This window comes from Hyla sarda, chromosome 11 (genome assembly GCF_029499605.1).
Source record: "Hyla sarda isolate aHylSar1 chromosome 11, aHylSar1.hap1, whole genome shotgun sequence".
NCBI lineage: Eukaryota > Metazoa > Chordata > Amphibia > Anura > Hylidae > Hyla > Hyla sarda.
Window position 1 is genome coordinate 90772120 of NC_079199.1, and position 21560 is coordinate 90793679.

General features: G+C 41.8%; 1 protein-coding gene across 3 annotated transcripts in view; it reads left to right on the forward strand.

Annotated features, from left to right (window-relative positions):
• LOC130295552 (receptor-interacting serine/threonine-protein kinase 4-like) overlaps positions 1–21560 on the forward strand; it is a 34554-nt gene that overhangs the window by 1713 nt on the left and 11281 nt on the right. Inside the window, exons 2-11 of one of the 3 annotated variants that reach the window (XR_008848905.1) lie at positions 1368–1686; positions 4619–4755; positions 6953–7002; positions 8339–8503; positions 9999–10108; positions 13041–13095; positions 13188–13255; positions 15626–15683; positions 16643–16963; positions 21383–21454. Coding sequence is in view for 1 of the 3 variants with exons in the window: in XM_056546391.1 (XP_056402366.1) it covers positions 1368–1686; positions 4619–4755; positions 6953–7002; positions 8339–8503; positions 9999–10108; positions 13041–13095; positions 13188–13255; positions 15626–15683; positions 16643–16911 (1231 nt within the window). In the remaining 2 variants the exon portion in view is untranslated. Of the gene's footprint in view, positions 1–1367; positions 1687–4618; positions 4756–6952; positions 7003–8338; positions 8504–9998; positions 10109–13040; positions 13096–13187; positions 13256–15625; positions 15684–16642; positions 17173–21382; positions 21474–21560 lie in introns of those variants that run through there. The other 2 variants (XR_008848904.1, XM_056546391.1) reach the window with 2 other exon arrangements.

The following is a 21560-nucleotide window of genomic DNA, read 5'->3' on the forward strand; positions in this document are numbered from 1 at the left end:
TACATTTTTTTTTACTATATTAAAATGGCTTTTTGTCTGCCAGGTAGTGTGCTCACTACCAGGCAGACTTCCCCAGCAGGCGTGACGTCACTGATGCCTGCTGGGGCCGACACTTTCACCCTTAGTTCACTATACAGGGTGCCTCCAGCTGTTTCACCACTATAACTCCCAGCTTGCCCTGACATCTACTGGCTGTCAGGGCATTCTGGGAGTTGTAGTGGTGAAACAGCTGGAGGCACCCTGTGGTGAAAACAATAACTTTGTTAGCGCAGCAGTGCTACTCCGCTCCTGCTCCCCCCCCCCCCCCCCAGCCTCTATTGCTGAGCAGCGGTGGCGCTCTCCCGAAGCCCGCTTCCCCCACCCCATTCCTCTAGTGCAGAGAGCAGATTTACCCATCCGGGGGATCAGCGCAGCAATGAGTGCGCGCTCTGCCTCCGGACAGGGTAACGAGGGCGGGCGGGCTGCGCGCGAGGCCAGTGGAGCTGGCCAATGCGCACAGCCCCAGCTATCAGCGTGCTCGCTCTCGCCTGTTTGATTGACAGGCGGGAGCGAGCACCGCAGTGACTGGATTTCGACTCATTGCCAGGCTTAAATGAGTCGATATTCTGTAGTGACGTCACTGCCGAATGCATTCGGCCACTAGGAGGGCGACCCCTAGTGGCCGAATTTAAAAGTGATTTTAAACTGGTTTAAAATCACTTTTTTTAATTAAAGTATATTAGAGATATGTTGTAGTACTTAAGTACTACAACATATAAATTTTTTGATTTCATGACAGTGCCCATTTAAAATCATTTTTGTATCCTCTGAAGTGCCCTCTTTAAAGGGAACCAATCATCAGATTTTACCCTATATAACGCTTGGTAAAGCGTTATATAGGGTAAAATCTTTATTTTCACCATTCCCGGGGGACACTCCTGCCCCCAGGGATGGTGAAGATATGAAGTTATATACTAGTCACTGCCGCCGCCGTAAGTAGTCACCTGGGCGGGGAGCTCTTCTCATCTACTCCCGTTCTTCGGCCGGCAGCGAAGCCCCCTCTGCTTCATTGATGGGCCACGTCATCACTCTGCTCCGTCTGTTCAGTGAGCGGAACGATGACCCCTGCTCTGCCTTCACTCTGCCCTCCCCCAGCTCTAGCTTCGGAAAGCTTCGGAGAACTGAGGGGAGGAGCAGACACAGACTTGCATGGGACGCAAGTCTGCACCTCACACCAGAGCCGGTCGGGATAAGTTATACTGTATATCATTTTAATTTGATTCACCCGCGCTATGACCCTGTGTATTGGGTTTACTGTGGGTAAACCAGCTGACAACTTCCCATTAATTTAGTTGTGATCAGAAATCCTTTTTTTATTTTTATTTTAGAGCTGATTTGAAAAGCCTTTTGAAAGAGAAAGACATGATGTCCAGAGCAAATTACACCTATGTTCTTCGTCTGCTTGGATTATACGAGATAGAGGGGAGAACAACATGTAATTTTGGTCTAGTTATGGAGTACATGCCCTATGGTTCTATTTGCACCCTTTTTAAATGCGTTGAAAATGTGCCATGGGCATTGAGGTTTCAGATTCTTCACCAAGTGGCGCTGGGTATGAATTATCTCCATCACGTTCTTGAGCCACCTATTATCCACCGTGACCTGAAACCCCATAATGTTTTATTGAACAAGTCCTTAGATATTCAGGTCAGTATATATGATGTGTGCCTTCTAATCTGTATTAGCAATAACATCTGCTGCATTTTTAGATGGTAACTTTATATTTGTTTTGAAGGGATTTTCCAATTTTATTTAAAACTTTAACCGCAACCTGCTACCCCATACTCGCCTTACCTGCTCTAGCACCGACCCTCTATTCTGTGCCATTGTGCTCTGGTACCTTTGTTAACCTGTCCTGATGACTCCTTCTCCCAGCTCTGCTTCTAATATTCTTAACTCGCCTGAGGCTGGAACATCACTCGTACCATCAGCAAAGCAGGGGGAATGCATTATCATGGTAAGTAAACACAGACATCAGGGTGCAATGGAGCAGCGCTGCTGTACCGGGAGAGTATGGGATAGTTTTTATTTTTACAGTCATAGCAGGCATTTTATTTTTAAATAAGTCTGAATACCCCATTAATTTAGACCCTGGACATTTCTCACGTCATTGATATGCCTAGAAATTGACAACTGTTCCCTTTATTTTAGGGTTAGCTCACAGTATATTGGTGTTTTTGACAAAATGAATGAAAATGGCATATGAATAGTAAAAATTGAATGTGTGCTTCCCTTGTTTAAAAGATTAGACCAGTAAAAAGCTTCTCTTTAAAATCTGGTCAGGGAGGGTGATAGTAAAAATCAAATAATAAATACCCAAGTTACTTCCAGTGGTACTATGGGGAGGCGCCTAAATCATAACTTTTAATATAGTATTTTTCAAAAACACCAAAATTAAAGAAAAGAAGAAAGTGATCCAGTGATATCCCAAAACAAAAAGTAATATTGAACCACTTGACCGTGATAGATAGGGGTTAACTAGTCATATACTAATTGCTAAGCCAATCTACCCCTATATAAAGTAAGTACAACAGCTACCTTAATTTTGTGCAGGTACACATTTCCTAAAATATTGTATGGTTTACCCACTGTGCAAACTTTTGTAACTTATATGACTTTTTGACCCATTACGCAAAAATTTGCAACTTTTAATTTATTGTGTTGGTAGTGGAAAAATGGGCAAGTGTAACGATCTAAGCACCTTTTGACGTGAGAAAATTGTGATGACTTGATCAGAACATCTCCAAAAGTCCAGTTCTGTATGCAGTGGTTAGGTGTTCCCTGTATGCAGTGGTTAGTACCTACCAAAAGAACAGCCGGTATATTGACGATGGCTTATGGACTCTCAACGCACATTGATGGAAATGGGGAGGAAAGGCTAGTCCTTCCGAGGGTGTATTGTAGCACAAATTGCTGACAAAGTTAAAATATACTTGTTGTTCTAGGTACCTTTTTTAGATTAGCTGTCCTGTGTGTATATGGGATGTAGCACTATTTATGGCCATTACATACCTTGTTATGGTATGTTTCACCAGATTTCTTCTCTGCAGGCTTCATCTCTAATTTTTGATTGCCACTGAGCTAGTGGGTGGAGATTAAACTCTATAATGGCTCCCATACACTGTGCACACACAGGAGAGGAAATTCTACTCTCCTTTACCTCTGTAGACCACCTTCAGAGACACTTTCAGGTTGGAGGACATTATAGAACAGTATTGAGCAGTTTAAGCTCTGAATTCAAGACCTAGGATGAGATCTACCCCTCACTACAAACACCTGCAGTTTATCTGTCTCCCTTTGCCAGCCTTGGACTTTCTGCAGCCACTCCTCCCCTTCCCCCCCTCTCTTCTCAATAGACTTGTATAGGCAGCTGTAGCCTGATTCTTTATTCAAGTGATCTGTCTTGTGACAGACTTGAGCTGTTTTGCAGAGTGAATTCGTTTAGAAGGTAGGGAGGCTAGGAAAAAGCTTAATAAATGGAGAAAGATGTATTTTTCTCTAATAAAATATACAAAGATTCTTATATTTGCTTGTACGATTGATTTGTGCAAAGATTTCTTAAACAGCTCTGACCATTTAAAGCATTACTGTCACACAGAGATGTCAACATTTTTTGATTGGTTGGGCTTTCGGTGCTGAGACCCCCACCTATCACTTAATATAGCCAGGTGAAGTACACAAAGGCCAGGAGAAGTTTACTCCCTGGCTCACTGTAGAAAGGGATTGGCTCAGAGAAAAAAAAAAACTTTTGACATTTCTGTATGTGTGACAGTAAGACTTAAGGTAGACAGTTTTATTGTTATAGCTGATCAATGGAACTGGTCATATTGAACACAGTATTTAGAAATTAACCTACTATTGCATCATGAGTGTATTGAATAATAAATTGGCTAAAATTAAAGTATAGTTCATGAGCATGTTATTTAAAGGGGTACTTTTTCTAAATCAACTGGTGCCAGAAAGATAAACAGATTTGTCAATTAACTTCTATTAAAAAACCTTAATCCTTCCAGTACTTATTAGTTGCTGAATACTACAGAGGAAATTATTTTCTTTTTGGAACATAGAACTCTCTGCTGACATCATGACCACAGTGCTCTCTGCTGACATCTCTGTCCATTTTAGGAACTGTCCAGAGCAGCAAATGTTTGCTATGGGGATTTTCTCCTACTCTGGACAGTTCTTAACATAGACAGAGATGTCAGCAGAGAGCACTGTGCTCATGATTATGCAGAGAGCTCTGTGTTCCAAAAAGAAAAGAATTTCCTCTGTAGTATTCAGCAGCTAATAAGTACAGGAAGGATTAAGATTTTTTTTTTTTTTTTTTATAGAAGTAATTTACAAATCTGTTTGATTTTCAGTTGATAAAAAAAAAAAAAAAAAAGTTTTCCACCAGAGTACTCCTTTAATGCTATAAAAAATAGCACTGACATGATAACTTTCTGACAGAATTGCTGGATCCCATATGAGATGGCCATAGACATATTGTTCTCTAAAAAGTGATGGATATCTACACTGTGGCAGGGACATTTTCAGGATAAATCTTTCATTTTTCTGTGATGTTTCTTTCTTATTCTAGCTAACAGATTTTGGGCTTGCAAAAAATGTAGAATCAGACACCTCAAGTCAATCTATGGCGGGCACTGTATCTTACATGCCACCTGAAGCCCTAAAATCCATCACTTACAAGCCTACAAAAGAGTTTGACGTTTACAGGTGAGATTGTTGGTTATCTTTGTTGACGTTCTGTGGTTTATCCAACATAGAAAGTAATAGAAATAAAGCCGGCACTCACCGTTCTTCTCTAAGGGCCGGAGGAAGTGCATCCACAGCACGAAACTGAGCTTTTGTCGCCTATGTAATCCCCCCACGTCTGTTCCCTACCCCTGAATTTATGTGAAGCACAATAAAGCAAGAATTTTGAGAAGAACGGTGAGTGCCGGCTTTATTTCTATTACTTTCTATGTTGGATTACCATGAACTCTCATCCATAAGCCAGAGCACCATAAGACTCTCAGCAGCGTTCCCCAGTAAACTGTAGAGATCCTCCCACGTCCTCAGTGCCGTATGCACACCTATGAGTGAGTTCTGTGGTTTATGATTAGTCCCATCTTTTGTATATTTTTGTTACAGTGGTCTGTACAATAGGCCAATTGTTGAGGTGAGGAGGGTCCACTAAACGTTAACTGTGAATGTGGCTTTACACATTTATGATGCATTCGATTTATTGTTTGCATGGTTATTTGATACTAGTCATGAAAATGTTGAATATTGTGTGGGACAAATATATGCATCAATTAAAAATAGTCAAATTGTGTGAATTATCAAGGCATATTTTTTCATGACAAAAATATCTACAGTACTTAAAGGGGTGCTGTACTGCTCAGTGTTTGGAACAAACTGTTCCGAACGCTGGCACCGGGAGCTCTTGATGTCATAGCCCCGCCACCTAATGACACCCCGCCCCACCCCCTCAATGCAAGTCTATGGGAGGGGGTGTGACAGCCGTCACACCCCCTCCAATAGACTTGCATTAAGGAGGCGGGGCGTGATGTCATGAGGGGGCTGGGCTATGACATCACCAGCTCCCAGCACCGGTTCCAGCATTTGGAACAGTTGGTTCCAAATGCTGAGCAGCGGAGTACCCCTTTAACCTGGCCCTACATATGAGTGTAATGGCTGCCAAACCTGAAAATTTTAATGGGGCTAGAGGACGATCTAATGTATACTCTACTAAGGCAGATGTTGCAGGAGAAAAGGATTGGACGATTCGATTTATGAGGTCTGTCTGGATCCAGCCATGTAATATGAAGAACAAGGGCATTTGCTAAAGAAAAAACAAAATTCAAAAACACTGTACATAGGACGTCTCAGCCCCAAGATCCTAAGTCACAATCTCAGTCACAGTAGTTTTAGGAATGCCCAGATCTTCTAGATCTCTCACTGTCGGTTGCGGATCTTTGTTGATTGCAGCCCGCACATATTTAACATTCTCTCAGACATTTTGAATGCAATGGCCATACAGAACATATGCTCACTCAATAGCTGGACACTTTCTAGACAGACCTAATATTCATGGACATTCCTTTTGTTTTTGTTAGCGAGAAGGTACCACCAGAGTAGTCTGGTATGAAATAGCCCCTTAACTCATTCAGAACGCATTCACATTAACGGGGTAATCCGGTGGAATTTTTTTTTAAAATAAACTGGTGCCAGAAAGTTAAACAGATTTGTAAATGACTTCTATGAAAAAATATTTACCCTTCCAGTACTTTTTAGCGGCTGTATGCTACAGAGGAAATTCTTTTCCTTTTGAATTTCTTTTTTGTCTTGTCCATGGTGCTCTCTGCTGACACCTCAGTCCATGTCAGGAACTGTCCAGAGCAGCATAGGTTTGCAATGGGGATTTTCTCCTGCTCTCGACAGTTCCTGATACGGGCATCAGGTGTCAGCAGAGAGCACTGTGGACAAGACAAAAAATAAAGTCAAAAAGAAAAGAATTTCCTGTGTAGCATACAGCTGCTAAAAAGTACTGAAAGGGTAAAAAAATTTTTTGAATAGAAGTCATTTATAAATCTGTTTAACTTTCCGGCACCAGTTAATAAAAAAATAAAAAAATAATGTTTTCCACTGGAGTACCCCTTTAAGCCACATTGAGAGTGCATATGTAAAGGTGGGTGTTCAGCCCACAGCTATCTGATATGTATGACCAGCCTTATTTTTGTGTGTGCAGTAATGTCTTATATCTATAACTCTTTCTTCTTGACTAAGGCCCGTTTGCAAGGGCCAAAACATGTCACCTGTGTTTACACTGTCTATGTACCGATACAGCAATAAAGTGCAACGTTTGGCAAGGAGTTGGCGCTGGACATTTTCCTTTGTTTGTAAATATAACTTTCTTATTATGTTGCAGTTTTGCAATCTTCATCTGGTCTGTCTTGTCTGCTAAGGAGCCCTATAAAGGTGGGTCCCGGACATTGCAATATTTTTATTTTTTACTTAGTCTTTTTCTATCGCTCTCCTTATACCTCATTTGTAATGACTGTCCATCTGATTATGATTCAAACTTGTTTTGCTGCATTTATTGTTCCTGTATTGCATCTATCTATAGCAGTTACTTAGCATCATCTGCATCTTGAGAAAATGTGTCATCTCATTGGGTCTTTCCACATTTAGTACAGATTCAGAGTATTCCTTTATGACTGCTTGTTATGGCAGCTCATACTTTTATAGGGTTGGCTTTTACAGCTTTATTACTAGATAAAGACATATCTAACTTGAGGATTATAGTAGCCATTGCCACTGTGTCCATCAGAGACGTCAGGACACATCTGGGGGAGTTGGGAAGATGGCAACATCAGTGAATACTAGAAATGGCCCCAGTTAAAAGTGATGTTTCATGAAGATAACCCTGTCCACATGGCCCTCTTCTTCTTTAGAACTCCAAAATAGAAAATAAATGCTCAGTGTAAACAGCTTTAGTTCAGGCAGGCTCAAACTGTTCTGGCATTATATGGATGGCCATTCAGCCGCCATGACTTCCAGGTATTAAAGGGGTACTCCGCTGCTCAGTGTTTGGAACAAACTGTTCCGAATGCTGGAGCCAGCACCGGGAGCTCGTGACATCATAGCCCCGTCCCCTCATGACGTAACGCTCCACCCCCTCAATGCAAGTCTATGGGAGGGGGCGTGACGGCTGTCACGCCCCCTCCCATAGACGTGCATTGAGGGGTTGGGGCGTGATGTCATGAGGGGGTGGGGCTATGATATCACAAGCTCCCGGCGCTGGCAGTTTGTTCCAAACACTGAGCAGCGGAGTACCCCTTTAATACATATCCTCTGCAGCTCAGTGGTAACATAGTAAGGTCGTCTCTTCACACTTAAGTTATTTTTCACTACAAAATTCCTTTATCCCCTATCCAAAGGATAGGGGATAAGTTATAGTTCTCGGGGGGATGAGCGCTGGGACCCGCTCAACAGGGTCCTGGCAGTCTGCTGAAAGGGGACGGGCCAACCCATGCACCGAGCACCGGCTGACATGCCCCCTCCATATATCCCATAGAGATACATAGAGGGAGATCGCGGGGGGTCCCAGAGCTCGGACCCCCGTGATCTATAACTTAACTTATAGTTAATTTTTGCAGCACTACTTCTTTTTGAGAAACCTATGATTAGTCTTAAACTTTGGTGCCAGTGTTACCAAGTTAAGAACCACAGACATGTAACTTCTCATATGTGTGGCTCAGTTGCTTAGAACTTTATTTCAACCTCAGTTATTCTGAAAAACTTGGTATTTTAGGTGTAAACAGAGAAATGATTGAATTGCTTATTCCACAATGCCAGAAACATAGACCTGATATGAACTTGGTCAACCAGTGGACATCCCAGAAGATGGTTCCTGAAGCTATACAGCTGATGCAGGAGTGTTGGGTTGCTGATCCTAGTAAAAGACCATTGTTTTCTGGTAAGGATTTACCACAACAACTTATCCTTCACTGGGGATGATAATTTAAAAAGGTTGTCATCCTTATGTCATATTGTCTCTGTTGAGTGCTTCTCTGGAGAACTGCACAGTTTTGGATATTAAAAATGATATCTATTTCGTACTTAGAGATGTAGTGGTTAAAACCTGTCATAAACCACACACACCAGTCATATTTGGTCATCACTATATGACTGGTGTTTTTACGGAAACGCTTCTCATGACAAATAAGAGGAAGTATCATTGACACCATTGTGAATGTGTATGGCCGACTTTCTTAGCCTTTAATAATACTGGGTTCACATCACGTTTTATGCAATACGGGACCGCGGTTTTAGGTCCGGTGGGAAAACCGAATACGGGACAAAAGTGAGCCTACCAGAGTCATCGAAATACATTACATACGGACCGCATACGACAGGGATATGGTAGCGCCCGGTTTTAGCTCCCCCCCAGCCGTATGCGGTCCCATATTGCATAAAACGTGATGTGAACCCAGCCCAGCCCACATTTGGGCTTGAATAAAGAAAAACACAAAATCATGGACAGTTCTCCAACTATATAGAGCAACAATCACTGTGTATATCATGGATTACTAGTAGATAACATTAAAGGGGTATTCCAGGCAAAAACTTTTTTTTTATATATATATATATCAACTGGCTCCAGAAAGTTAAACAGATTTGTATATTACTTCTATTAAAAAATCTTAATCCTTTCAGTACTAATGAGCTTCTGAAGTTAAGGTTGTTCTTTTCTGTCTAAGTCCTCTCTGATGACACCTGTCTCGGGAAACGCCCAGTTTAGAAGCAAATCCCCATAGCAAACCTCTTCTAAACTGGGCGTTTCCCGAGACAGGTGTCATCAGAGAGCACTTAGACAGAAAAGAACAACCTTAACTTCAGAAGGGAGTGAAAGGATTAAGATTTTTTTAATAGAAGTAATTTACAAATCTGTTTAACTTTCTGGAGCCAGTTGATATATATAAAAAAGTTTTTGCCTGGAATACCCCTTTAACTTAAAAGGTCTATCCATGTGACTAAGACTTCTGAAGGAAATAAGGGAAATTTACTATTAAAATGTAATAGCTTTTCTGGGAAAAGCTGATTTTGTTCTGTAGGTATGAAAAAGATAGAACAAGTGCACTCACCACTTCAGCAGTATAAAACTTGACTTTATTGCGAACATCCAGGTAACAGACATCAGGAGTGCAGGGGAACAGGAAAGGAGGTAGTCGTGGGCTACAGCACCGTCTCGCGCACAGACGGTGTGCGCGAGACGGTGCTGTGTCTGGGGTGCGATTTATTTGAAAAGCAATTTTCCCAAATATACAAGGCTGCCTCATAGTACCAGCATCCTGGGTGGTCACAGTTTTGCTCATTAACTCCTCTTTGATAGAGTATTATGCCTTATGTCTAGAAGATTGTATTGTGTTTTTGTGTCCACGATCATCTTCTTGGTTCTCTCTGTATTGCAGCCATTATTAAACGGACCGATGAGATGAATTTGGCCTACGCTGGTGAGATTCACAATGAAATTATTAAGATTTTGGATGAACTCAAAAAACATAACTCTGCACATTTTCAGGTACAGCAAACTATTTTACAGAAATGATAATCGTGTACTGACCCCCATGGATAGCAATATTCACAGATTTTTTTTCTACTTAAAGAAGTAAGTACTGTGGTGCAGTACAACTTATCCCCTATCAAAAAGGAAAGGGTGTAAGTGTCTGATCGCAGGGGGTCCAACTGCTGGCATTTGGGTATTTCCGCAAGGAGCGGGCGTGTCGGCCACCGCTTTATGCATGGGTTGACACCTTCTGTTCCTGGGGAGAGCCAAGGTGCTGTGCAAGAGATCGTGGGGGTCCCTTTGGATAGGGGATACGTTTTGCTGCACCACACTACTCCTTTAAAGGGGTACTCCGGTGCTTAGGCATCTTATCCCCTATCCAAAGGATAGGGGGTAAGATGCCTGATGGCGGGGTCCCGCCGCTAGGGACCCCGTGATCTTGCACGCCGCACCCCGTTAGAATCAGTCCCCGGTGCGTGTTCGCTCCGGGTCTGATTACTGTCACGCCCCCTCCCATAGGCTTGCATTGAGGGGGCAGAGCGTGATGTCACACGGGGGCGGAGCCGCTCCAGGGTCTTATTTTAACGGGGTGCGGTGTACAAGATCACGGGGGTCCCCAGCGGCGGGACCCCCGTGATCAGGCATCTTATCCCCTATCCTTTGGATAGAGGATAAGATGTCTAAGCACCGGAGTACCCCTATAATGTTCCATGGGAGATGCCCACAGTATTAAAAACATCAAAACTTCTTGAAAACAAAAGCTTCTTTTTATTGAGGATCCAAAAAAGGGTATAACAAATAATAGAAAAATCACAAGAACATGACAGGGAATGCTCAGATAGACGTGTTTCGAGTCCTACGACTCTTAATCGTAATACATTTTGAAAACTTCTATAGGGGACCTCCTGTGAGGAGAGGATGTGACTGTGTCACAAGTTCAATCCCTACTTAGGGTGTGTTCACACTGCGGAAAATACTTCAGCGCTAGGGCCGCGCGGCACTGATGGCTATGCAGTGCTAGCGGAATCCGCGCAAAGAATGAACATGTTCTCTCTTTGCGTGGAATTCCGCAGTGTGAACTTAACATTAGTGTGAATAGGTCTCCGCGTGACCCGTTCACAGTGCGGAATTTCAACGGTGGACAATTCAGCCGCTGAAATTCCACAGTGTGAACGGGTCACGCGGAGACCCCTTCACACTAATGATAAGTTCACACCGCGGAATTCCGCCCGTGGAATTCCGTAGTGTGAATGTACCCTTATTGTAAAAAGCATAATTTACACTCTTGATGTGATAGTATAGCACAGAGAAACATGGGAGATCTGTGCTCTGGAATCCTTCCACAACTTATGTGGATAGAACCTGCTCCAGGGATTCATTCTGATGCCATATTCGAGTGGGGAAGGATTTTTTCTTCACATGGGGCAATTGGCATTTTTTGCCTTCCTCTGGATCAACACATTAGGGTTCTAGGTTAAAGTGGTATTCCAGGAAAAAACTTTTTTTTTAAATATATATATATATATATATATATATATATATATATATATACATATCAATCAACTTTCTCCAGAAAGTTAAACAGATTTGTAAATTACTTCTATTAAAAAATCTTAATCCTTTCAGTACTTATGAGCTGATGAGGTTGAGTTGTTCTTTTCTGTCTAAGTGCTTCCTGATGACACGTGTCTGGGGAACCGCCCAGTTTAGAAGCAAATCCCCATAGCAAACCTCTTCTAAACTGGGCGGTTCTTGAGACACGTGTCATCAGAGAGCACTTAGACAGAAAAGAACAATCTTAACTTCAGAAGCTCATAAGTACTGAAAGGATTAAGATTTTTAATAGAAGTAATTTACAAATCTGTTTAACTTTCTGGAGCCAGTTGATATATAAAAAAAAGTTTTTTCCTGGATAACCCCTTTAAACTCGATGGACTCTTGTCTTTTTTTAACCTTACAAACTACCGTATTTATCGGGGTATACCACGCACCGGCCTATAACACGCACCCTCATTTTACCAAGGATATTTGGGTAAAAAAAGTTTTTTACCCAAATATCCATGATAAAATGAGGGTGCGTGTGTGCGCGTGTATACCCCGATATACCCCCAGGAAAGGCAGGGGGAGAGAGGCCGTCGCTGCCCGCTTCTCTCCCCCTGCCTTTCCTGGGGTCTAGAGCGCTGCTGTCGGCCCTTTTCACCCCCTGGTTATCGGCGCCGCTGCCCGTTCTGTCTCCCTGACTATCGGTGCCGGCGCCGATAGCCAGGGGGAGAGAAGCGGCGCCGACAGCCAGGGGGAGAGAAGGGGCAGCGGCACCCATTGCCGGCGCCGCTGCCCCGTTGCCTCCCCCATCCCCGGTGGCATAATTACCTGAGTCGGGTCCGCGCTGCTCCAGGCCTCCGTCGTGCGTCCCCAGCGTCGTTGCTATGCACGGCGCGGCGCTCTGACGTCATGCGCCGCGCCGTTCAGCGCATAGCAATGACGCCGGGGACGCACGACGGAGGCCTGGAGCAGCGCGGACCCGACTCAGGTAATTATGCCACCGGGGATGGGGGGAGGCAACGGGGCAGCGGCGCCGGCAATGGGTGCCGCTGCCCCTTCTCTCCCCCTGGCTGTCGACGCCGCTTCTCTCTCCCTGGCTAACCAGGGGGTGAAAAGGGCCGACAGCAGTGCTCTAGACCCCAGGAAAGGCAGGGGGAGAGAAGCGGGCAGCGACGGCCTCTCTCCCCCTGCCTTTCCTGGGGGTGTATCGGCGTATAACACGCACATAGACTTTAGGCTAAAAATTTTAGCCTAAAAAGTGCGTGTTATACGCCGATAAATACGGTATGTAACTATGTAAGAAATGCTTTTACATTGTCTACTGTAAACTGGAAGTGCACTTAAAGATTATCATTTATCAAAAAGACATTTATTTTTGACAAAATTAATTGGATTGTTCTTACAGGCTTTAGACAATCCTGATGGTGGAAGAACATCAAGTCTTAGGCCTACTATTCCAGGTTTGTGAATATAGAGGTTTAACTCCTTCTAGTCATTTATCAGTGTGATTTTATGTGTCAGAAATAACCATTCTTTTTGCATTTATCTGTAGACACCTATTCCCTCAGTGTAAACAATTTTAGAGAAATCCTACAGCTAGCCGAAAAGAGGGGAGCACACGTAAGTTTGATGTACTGTGTGAGAGAGACAAGAATGTATGCCACAAGAATATGCTACATCACACTAGATATAAACCACTAGAAGAGATTGTACAAGAAATATGTCCATGCTGTTCAGGATCTTATTATTAAAGAGGTTATCCAGGAAAAAAAATAAAAATTATATATCAACTGGCTCCAGAAAGTTAAACAGATTTATAAGTTTCTTCTATTAAAAAATCTTAACCCTTTCAGTACTTATAAGCTGCTGAAGTTGAGTTGTTCTTTTCTGTCTAAGTTCTCTCTGACGACACCTGTCTCGGGAACTGTCGAGAGTAGAAGCAAATCCCCATAGCAAACCTCTTCTACTGTGTGCAGTTCCCGAGACAAGCAGAGATGTCAGCAGAGAGCACTGTTGCCAGACATAAAAGAACAACTCAACTTCAGCAGTTGATAATTATTGGAAGGATTAAGATTTTTTTCATAGAAGTAATTTATAAATCTGTTTAACTTTCTCGAGCCCCTTTAAATGTGAAAGTCAGAAATGTTTTTATTTTAAGATCCCCGTCTTAATAGGGATGTCCAATTAAAAAACAAACAAATGAAAAAAACAGCAACAACACATCTTCATAAACATATTAGAAATGTAAGGGTGCATTCAAATGGCCGTCTGACCCCGTTTTTATATCCCCGTTTTGTTTCCGTTCTTGCAGACTCTTAACAGATTAAAAACGGTTTAAAAAACAATCCCATTCATGTCAATGGGATTTTTTTTACAATCCGTTTACATCTGTTTGTACCCATCTGCACTCATTTCCGTTTTTTTATGGCAGAAAAAATGGCACATGCAGTATTTTTTCTTCTGTCAAAAAAACGGAAGAAAAAAATGAAACAGTAAATTTTACATTGAAGTCTATGGAAAACGGATGAGCCTTTAATGTCATCCATTTGCATCCGTTTTTTTAATCTGTTTTTTGATCCGTTTTTACTTCTGAGCATACTCAGACCAAAAATGTTTTTGGGTTTATTAACTGAACAATAATGGATACAAACGGATAAAATCTGTTTGCATCCGTTATTGTCCGTTTTTTTTTTTTTAAGTCCATTTTTTTTTTTGATGGAAGAAAAACGGGACGTGTCTAGACGGCCGTGTGAACGCAGCCTAATAGAGGAAAGCCACCTGTTGAGGATGATTATCTCTTGGCCATAGTGGAGAGCAGTAATGAAGAGTGTCTCTTCCTCCAGAGGACCTGTCTTGTCCTCTAATACATAAACAGTCAATTGATTTAATAGGGAACGGTATAAATGCTAAATAATCCAGTGGTGGCACCGCATGGAAATGTGTTACTTACTGACATGTTCCCTACAGATTACAGCTGATCACTGGGAGTCTTAACAAGAGGACATGTTTTTGTCAAGAGAGACTTATGACAAGTAGACATTGTCCACAGTGGATAACCCCTTTCAAAGTAACAATAGCAAAAACAAGAGTATATATATTTTTTTGTGGCAATAATGCTTCAAGCTGGCCTAATACATTACATTAAAGGGGTACTCCACTGGAAAACATTTTTTAAATCAACTGGTGCCAGAAAGTTAAACAGATATTTACCATACCATCCAGTACTGATCAGCGTCTAAATGCTCCACAGGATGTTCTTTTCTTTTTGAATTTCCTTTCCGTCTGACCACAGTGCTCTCTGCTGACACCTCTGTCCATTTTAGGAACTGCCCATAGTAGGAGCAAATCCCCATAGCAAATCTATATTGTTCTGGACAGTTCCTGAAATGGACAGAGATGTCAGCAGTGAGCACTGTGGTCAGACAAAAAGGAAATTCAAAAAGAAAAGAACTTCCTCTAGAACATACAGCAGCTGATAAGTACGGGAAGGATTAAGATTTTTAAATAGAAGTAATTTACAAATCTTGAAGAAGAGTGAGTGCTGAAGCCAGCGGTATAATAAACTTCACCTTTATTCGTAATCCATATAAAACGTCGACATTGGCGTCTCAAAATACAAACAATAAAACCTCCTGGATAAGCAACATGACGCGTTTCAGGTTATGTGACCCTTCATCAGATGCATAATTTAAAAATCTGTTTAACTTTCTGGCACCAGTTGATTTAAAAAAAAAAAATGTTGGCCTACAGAAGTGGCAGAATCACCAAAGTATCTAAAATGCCCAATCCCTCCAAGGATAAGCAATGCCAGTATCGCCCCACAGCATCCAATCTCCTTTTAGCTCTAGCCGTTACCATAGAGGCTTGGCCAGTATGAGCTTGAATGTTTATGTAGAGAAGTTTGTGACATCTCGTCTGTATGACTATATGGCGACTGTATGGAAAGGTGGAATCCTGCTTCAGTTGTATGACCATTCTGACTCTTTTCAGGCCCATAATACACCTGTTTCCCCAGAGTCCTCCAGGGAAGACAACGTAGATGCAAAAGGTAAAGATAGGATTTCATTCCACATTTGTCCTGTGTAGTTTTTACTAAGTGTGTAGTTTACTCTCATTGGATCCTCTTTTCACTTATTTCATGTAGCCATGTACATACTATCTGCCATGACACCTAGTAGTGGAAGAAAGTTTGTTATACCTTTAACATTTTCACGGTTGTGGAATACATTTGTCCTAAAATATAATCCAACTTCTAATCATACATAAAAACAAATTAGCTAAAGATCATATACCATACAGAAGGATATAGGAAGGAGAAGATAGTCCGGCACAAAGCCCATATGAAGGATGAATGCTTTATTCAGTAAAATCCAATGTGCACCAACGGGACATCACAGGGTGACGCGTTTCGGCCTCACGCAGGAGACCTGCGTGAGGCCGAAACGCGTCACCCTGTGATGTCCCGTTGGTGCACATTGGATTTTACTGAATAAAGCATTCATCCTTCATATGGGTTTTGTGCCCGTCAATCTTCTTCTTCAATGTCTGCTATTCTGGAGTGGTCCGTGCCAGTCCGTGCACTCAGCGTAAGAGGGTGAGCTGGCCTACACTTGCTACATAGAAGGATATATGCTCTGATTTAAAACTCGCTTGGGCTTAATGCTCGCTTGGGCTTAATTTTCGGCCGAATTGCCCACCCCGGGTAGGCTTAAAACATATGTTAACATTTTAAAGGGGTTATCCAGGAAAAAAAAAATATTTTTATATATCAACTGGCTCCAGATAGTTAAACAGATTTGTAAATTATAAGGATTTTTTAATAGAAGTAATTTACAAATCTGTTTAACTTTATGGCACCAGTTGATAAAAAAAAAAATATGTTTTACAGTTGAGTACCTCTTTAAGGGCTCACAAACTTTATATTATAGTAACTTTTGTGTTTATCACAGCCTCAGAAACAACAATTCTATAACCTTTTTTTTTTTTTTTTTTTTTTAATCTTTTTAGATTTCTTAGAGTCAAACTTTCCCCAGATTGTTCAAGCCAAACCTGACCTGAGTGAGGTTTTAGATGTCCTTCTTTCTAAACGTACGATCACCCAAGAAGAACTAGACACCATAAAACTTGGCTCCATCCAGAATCAGATCAGGAAGACTTTACATACGATCATCAGCAAGGGACAGGAAAGCTGTATGGAATTTCTTAAACTCCTCAACCGTCTCCACGCAGAACTAATGACCTCACTAACCTCAAATTCCCTCCCTGGAGACGAATGAATGGAGAGGTGGCTGGGCATGTGCACTATTCTCCACATTCAAAGCTAAGCAAGTGAGCAACCGGACCCTGTTCTGGAGAGGGGATCTTCTGGGACCCGCATCAGTCAGGAATTTATGGCATATCTGTTAATACGCAATAAATGTCTGAGTTGGCTATACCCCTTTAAAGGGGTACTCCACTGAAAAAACATGTTTTTTAAATCAATTGGTTCCAGAAAGTTGAACAGATTTGTAAATTATTTCTATTGAAAAATCTTAATCCTTCCAATACTTATCAGCTGCTGTTATGATCCACAGGGAGTTATTTTCTTTTTGAATTTCCTTTCTGCCTGACCACAGTGCTCTTTGCTGACACCACTGTGGTCAGGCAGAAAGCAAATTCAAAAAGAAAAGAACTTCCTGTGGATCATAACAGCAGCTGATAAGTACTGGAAGGATTAAGATTTTTTTTAATAGAAGTAATTTACAAATCTGTTTAACTTTCTGGCACCAGTTGAGAGGACATAGCTGTGTTGACCCTTGAGGACGTTACTTCTTTTTTTGTGCTATTGCAGTCAAAAAGCCATAACTTTTTTCTGTTCAGGTAGTCTTATGAGGGCTTGTGTTTTGTGGGGTAATCTGTATTTTCAGAGGGGAAGGGGCAAGGACAGCTTGAAACCACCCCATCCCAAATCCACTCACCAAAGCACATGCTCCATCAAGGGCAACCCGGAAATCTGAAACAAAACTTCCCCCTTCACAGCCAGCAAGGGACCACGGAGGGGAGTAGACAATACCAATGCAGGAAGAGAAGCAAAACAACAAAAACCACAAAAAACTATTTAAAAAAAAATGTAAAATATGTGTAGCTCACTTAGGATAAAAGAAATAATGTGCTTGAGGTTAAAGGTGTTGCCTTCACCCAAAAGGCCTAATGTAATATGTAGAAATTATAAATAAAAAATATTTATGTGAACCAGTCCTCAAAAGCACAGGGGAGAGAAAAAGGAAAAGACTAGTGGAGATGGGATCCAAGAAATGGTCTTTATTATATAAAAAGGATATATATGGCCAATCGCCTAGCAGGGCCCTTGCTAAAGGCGAATGGAATATACTGGGTAAAAAATAGATATAATAAAAAATACAGAATATAGTAGGATTAAAATGAGATAAATATGATGGGTAAGTAGCACCAAAGAAAATTCATTAATTAAATATCTGCTGCATATATCAGGAGAAAACGTTCTCAGTCCATGTAAGGCTGGGTTCACACTACGTTTTTGCCATACTGTTTTCAATCCGTTTTTCTAAAGAAAACCGTATGGCAAAAAAACGGATGGAACAGTATGGAAAAAAGTAAACCGTATGCGTTTTTAAACAGTATACTGTTTTTAAAAGTGCATACAGTTCCGTCAGTTTTTATTTTAAAAAAACCCATACGTTTTTGAAAATTTTGTCCATTTTTAATGGGAGGGGTCTTGGGTGGGGACTTTAGGATTCAAATGCGCATGTGCAAAGTAAAAATGTATACGTTTTTCCCGTATGAAACCGTATACATGTGCGTTTCCCATTGACGTCCATGTTAAAAAAAACGTATGCGGTTGCAGTACGGTTTTTAAACCGGAGACAAAATTGTGGTCAACCACGGTTTTGACTCCGGTTTAAAAAACGTACTGCAACCGCATACGTTTTTTTAAACATGGACGTCAATGGGAAACGCACATGTATACGGTTCCATACGGGAAAAACGTATACGTTTTTACTTTGCACATGCGCATTTGCATCCTAAAGTCCCCACCCAAGACCCCTCCCATTAAAAATGGACAACATTTTCAAAAACGTATGGGTTTTTTTAAAATAAAAACTGACGGAACTGTATGCACTTTTAAAAACAGTATACTGTTTAAAAACGCATACGGTTTACTTTTTTCCATACTGTTCCATCCGTTTTTTTGCCATACGGTTTTCTTTAGAAAAACGGATTGAAAACAGTATGGCAAAAACGTAGTGTGAACCCAGCCTAATTCATAGGGATATTTCAATGAAAAATCCACAAGAAATGTCCAGAATGAAAAGTCACAATTAGTTTGGGTGTGTCCGGAGTAACGATATATGGTAGTGAGTGTAGCCACAATAGCTACAATAGGAAATTCATGGACAGGTAATGCAGACAATGTGGCAAACACTGTCAGCGATGAAGATGTCAAGTCTCGGTGCACAGCACCACTCACCCTCCTTTGGAGTCCTCAGGTCCGGGCTGGCACGGCTGAGTCCGGCACTCTGGATATCAATGCCCGCCTGGGTGGTATGCTGGGTGAATGGCTGAATCTCCGGGGGTCCGAGTATCCTTGGCTGGCACGGGAGGCGTCCGGCCTTGGGGAGGATGATGTCCAGGAGTAACTCTGCCGACCGGGGCTGTGAGAGGATGCAGGTAACAGGTGGTGCGGATTGCACGTATGAATAAGGTGCTAACAGCGCGCGTGCAGCAGTGGTCCCGGAATCGTGGGCATCCAGCTGTTGCAATTGGAATATGGCAGATACAGTCTATTTGAAGTGATATACACTTATGGATAAGGTGCAGATAATAGCCCATTATCTGCACCTTATCCATAAGTGTATATCACTTCAAATAGACTGTATCTGCCATATTCCAATTGCAACAGCTGGATGCCCACGATTCCGGGACCACTGCTGCACGCGCGCTGTTAGCACCTTATTCATACGTGCAATCCGCACCACCTGTTACCTGCATCCTCTCACAGCCCCGGTCGGCAGAGTTACTCCTGGACATCATCCTCCCCAAGGCCGGACGCCTCCCGTGCCAGCCAAGGATACTCGGACCCCCGGAGATTCAGCCATTCACCCAGCATACCACCCAGGCGGGCATTGATATCCAGAGTGCCGGACTCAGCCGTGCCAGCCCGGACCTGAGGACTCCAAAGGAGGGTGAGTGGTGCTGTGCACCGAGACTTGACATCTTCATCGCTGACAGTGTTTGCCACATTGTCTGCATTACCTGTCCATGAATTTCCTATTGTAGCTATTGTGGCTACACTCACTACCATATATCGTTACTCCGGACACACCCAAACTAATTGTGACTTTTCATTCTGGACATTTCTTGTGGATTTTTCATTGAAATATCCCTATGAATTATATGGACTGAGAACGTTTTCTCCTGATATATGCAGCAGATATTTAATTAATGAATTTTCTTTGGTGCTACTTACCCATCATATTTATCTCATTTTAATCCTACTATATTCTGTATTTTTTATTATATCTATTTTTTACCCAGTATATTCCATTCGCCTTTAGCAAGGGCCCTGCTAGGCGATTGGCCATATATATCCTTTTTATATAATAAAGACCATTTCTTGGATCCCATCTCCACTAGTCTTTTCCTTTTTCTCTCCCCTGTGCTTTTGAGGACTGGTTCACATAAATATTTTTTATTTATAATTTCTACATATTTAAAAAAAAAAGACACAACACCATGTCAAGCCTTGGTGACTTAAACAACAAAAACACAACAGAGCAAAAATCTGCAAACGATGCACTTTATATCACAGAATGGAAACCCTGCCAACTGCTGAAAATGGATTTTAGTAATTTATTTCACAAATGGGATAAAATACAGCAATTCAATCATGTCTTTTTGATTTTATTTTTACAACGTTCAGTGTATATTATACATGGATATGTTATTCTTCTGGTAACAATGATTACAGAAATATCACATTTATATAATATATATATATATATATATATATATATATATATGCATGTTTGTCTACTTTTGCACAATAAAAATATTTCCTTACAAACACAACCAATACGCACTTCAGATGGTACTAACTATGTAGGGCCGACATCATAAATGCATGGCTCTAAGGAGTTAATAAGATCACCAATCCAAACTGAGCAAACCAGTGTTTCGGGTCTCTGATTGTAAGAAACACTTTGCATTCGATTTATTAAAGGGGTACTCCACTGCTCAGCGTTTGGAGCCGGCGCCGGGAGATCGTGACTTCATAGCCCCGCCCCCTCACTACATCACGCCACGCCCCCTCGATGCATGTCTATGGGAGGGGGCGTGACAACGTTCACGCCCCCTCCCATAGACTTGCATTGAGGGGGCGGGGCGTGACATCACGAGGGGCGGGGCTATGACATCACAAGCTCCCGGCTCAAGCATTCAGAACAGTTTGTTCCAAACACTGAGCAGCAGAGTACCCCTTTAATGTACTACCCAACTCTGCTGTAACCTTTTTACAATGTGGAGCTCAAGACTGAATCGTGTATCAGAGGGGTGGTCTCATAAAGCATTTTTTTAAAGGGGCAATATTACAATTGCATTACTGTTTTTATCTTTATGTTGTATGGGTTTTGGTGTAGGTTCAGCAGCATTCCCTTAGATACTTGTAGAGAAACACTTACGATTAGATGATTCATTTCTTCATCCTTAATCAATATTTTTCTGTTCCTTCAGAATTAAACACATCAGTAGGTTCAACATTTACATGTACTGGCAGAGATCGAACACACCAGAAGATCACCAGAGGTCTGACGTGACGTTTCGGGGGACGCCCCCTTACTGTTTTTTATCTCTCTTTTTATATAACCTTAAATTGTAGTAGCTTTTGTCTGCGTACTGGTGCTTAGTCTTC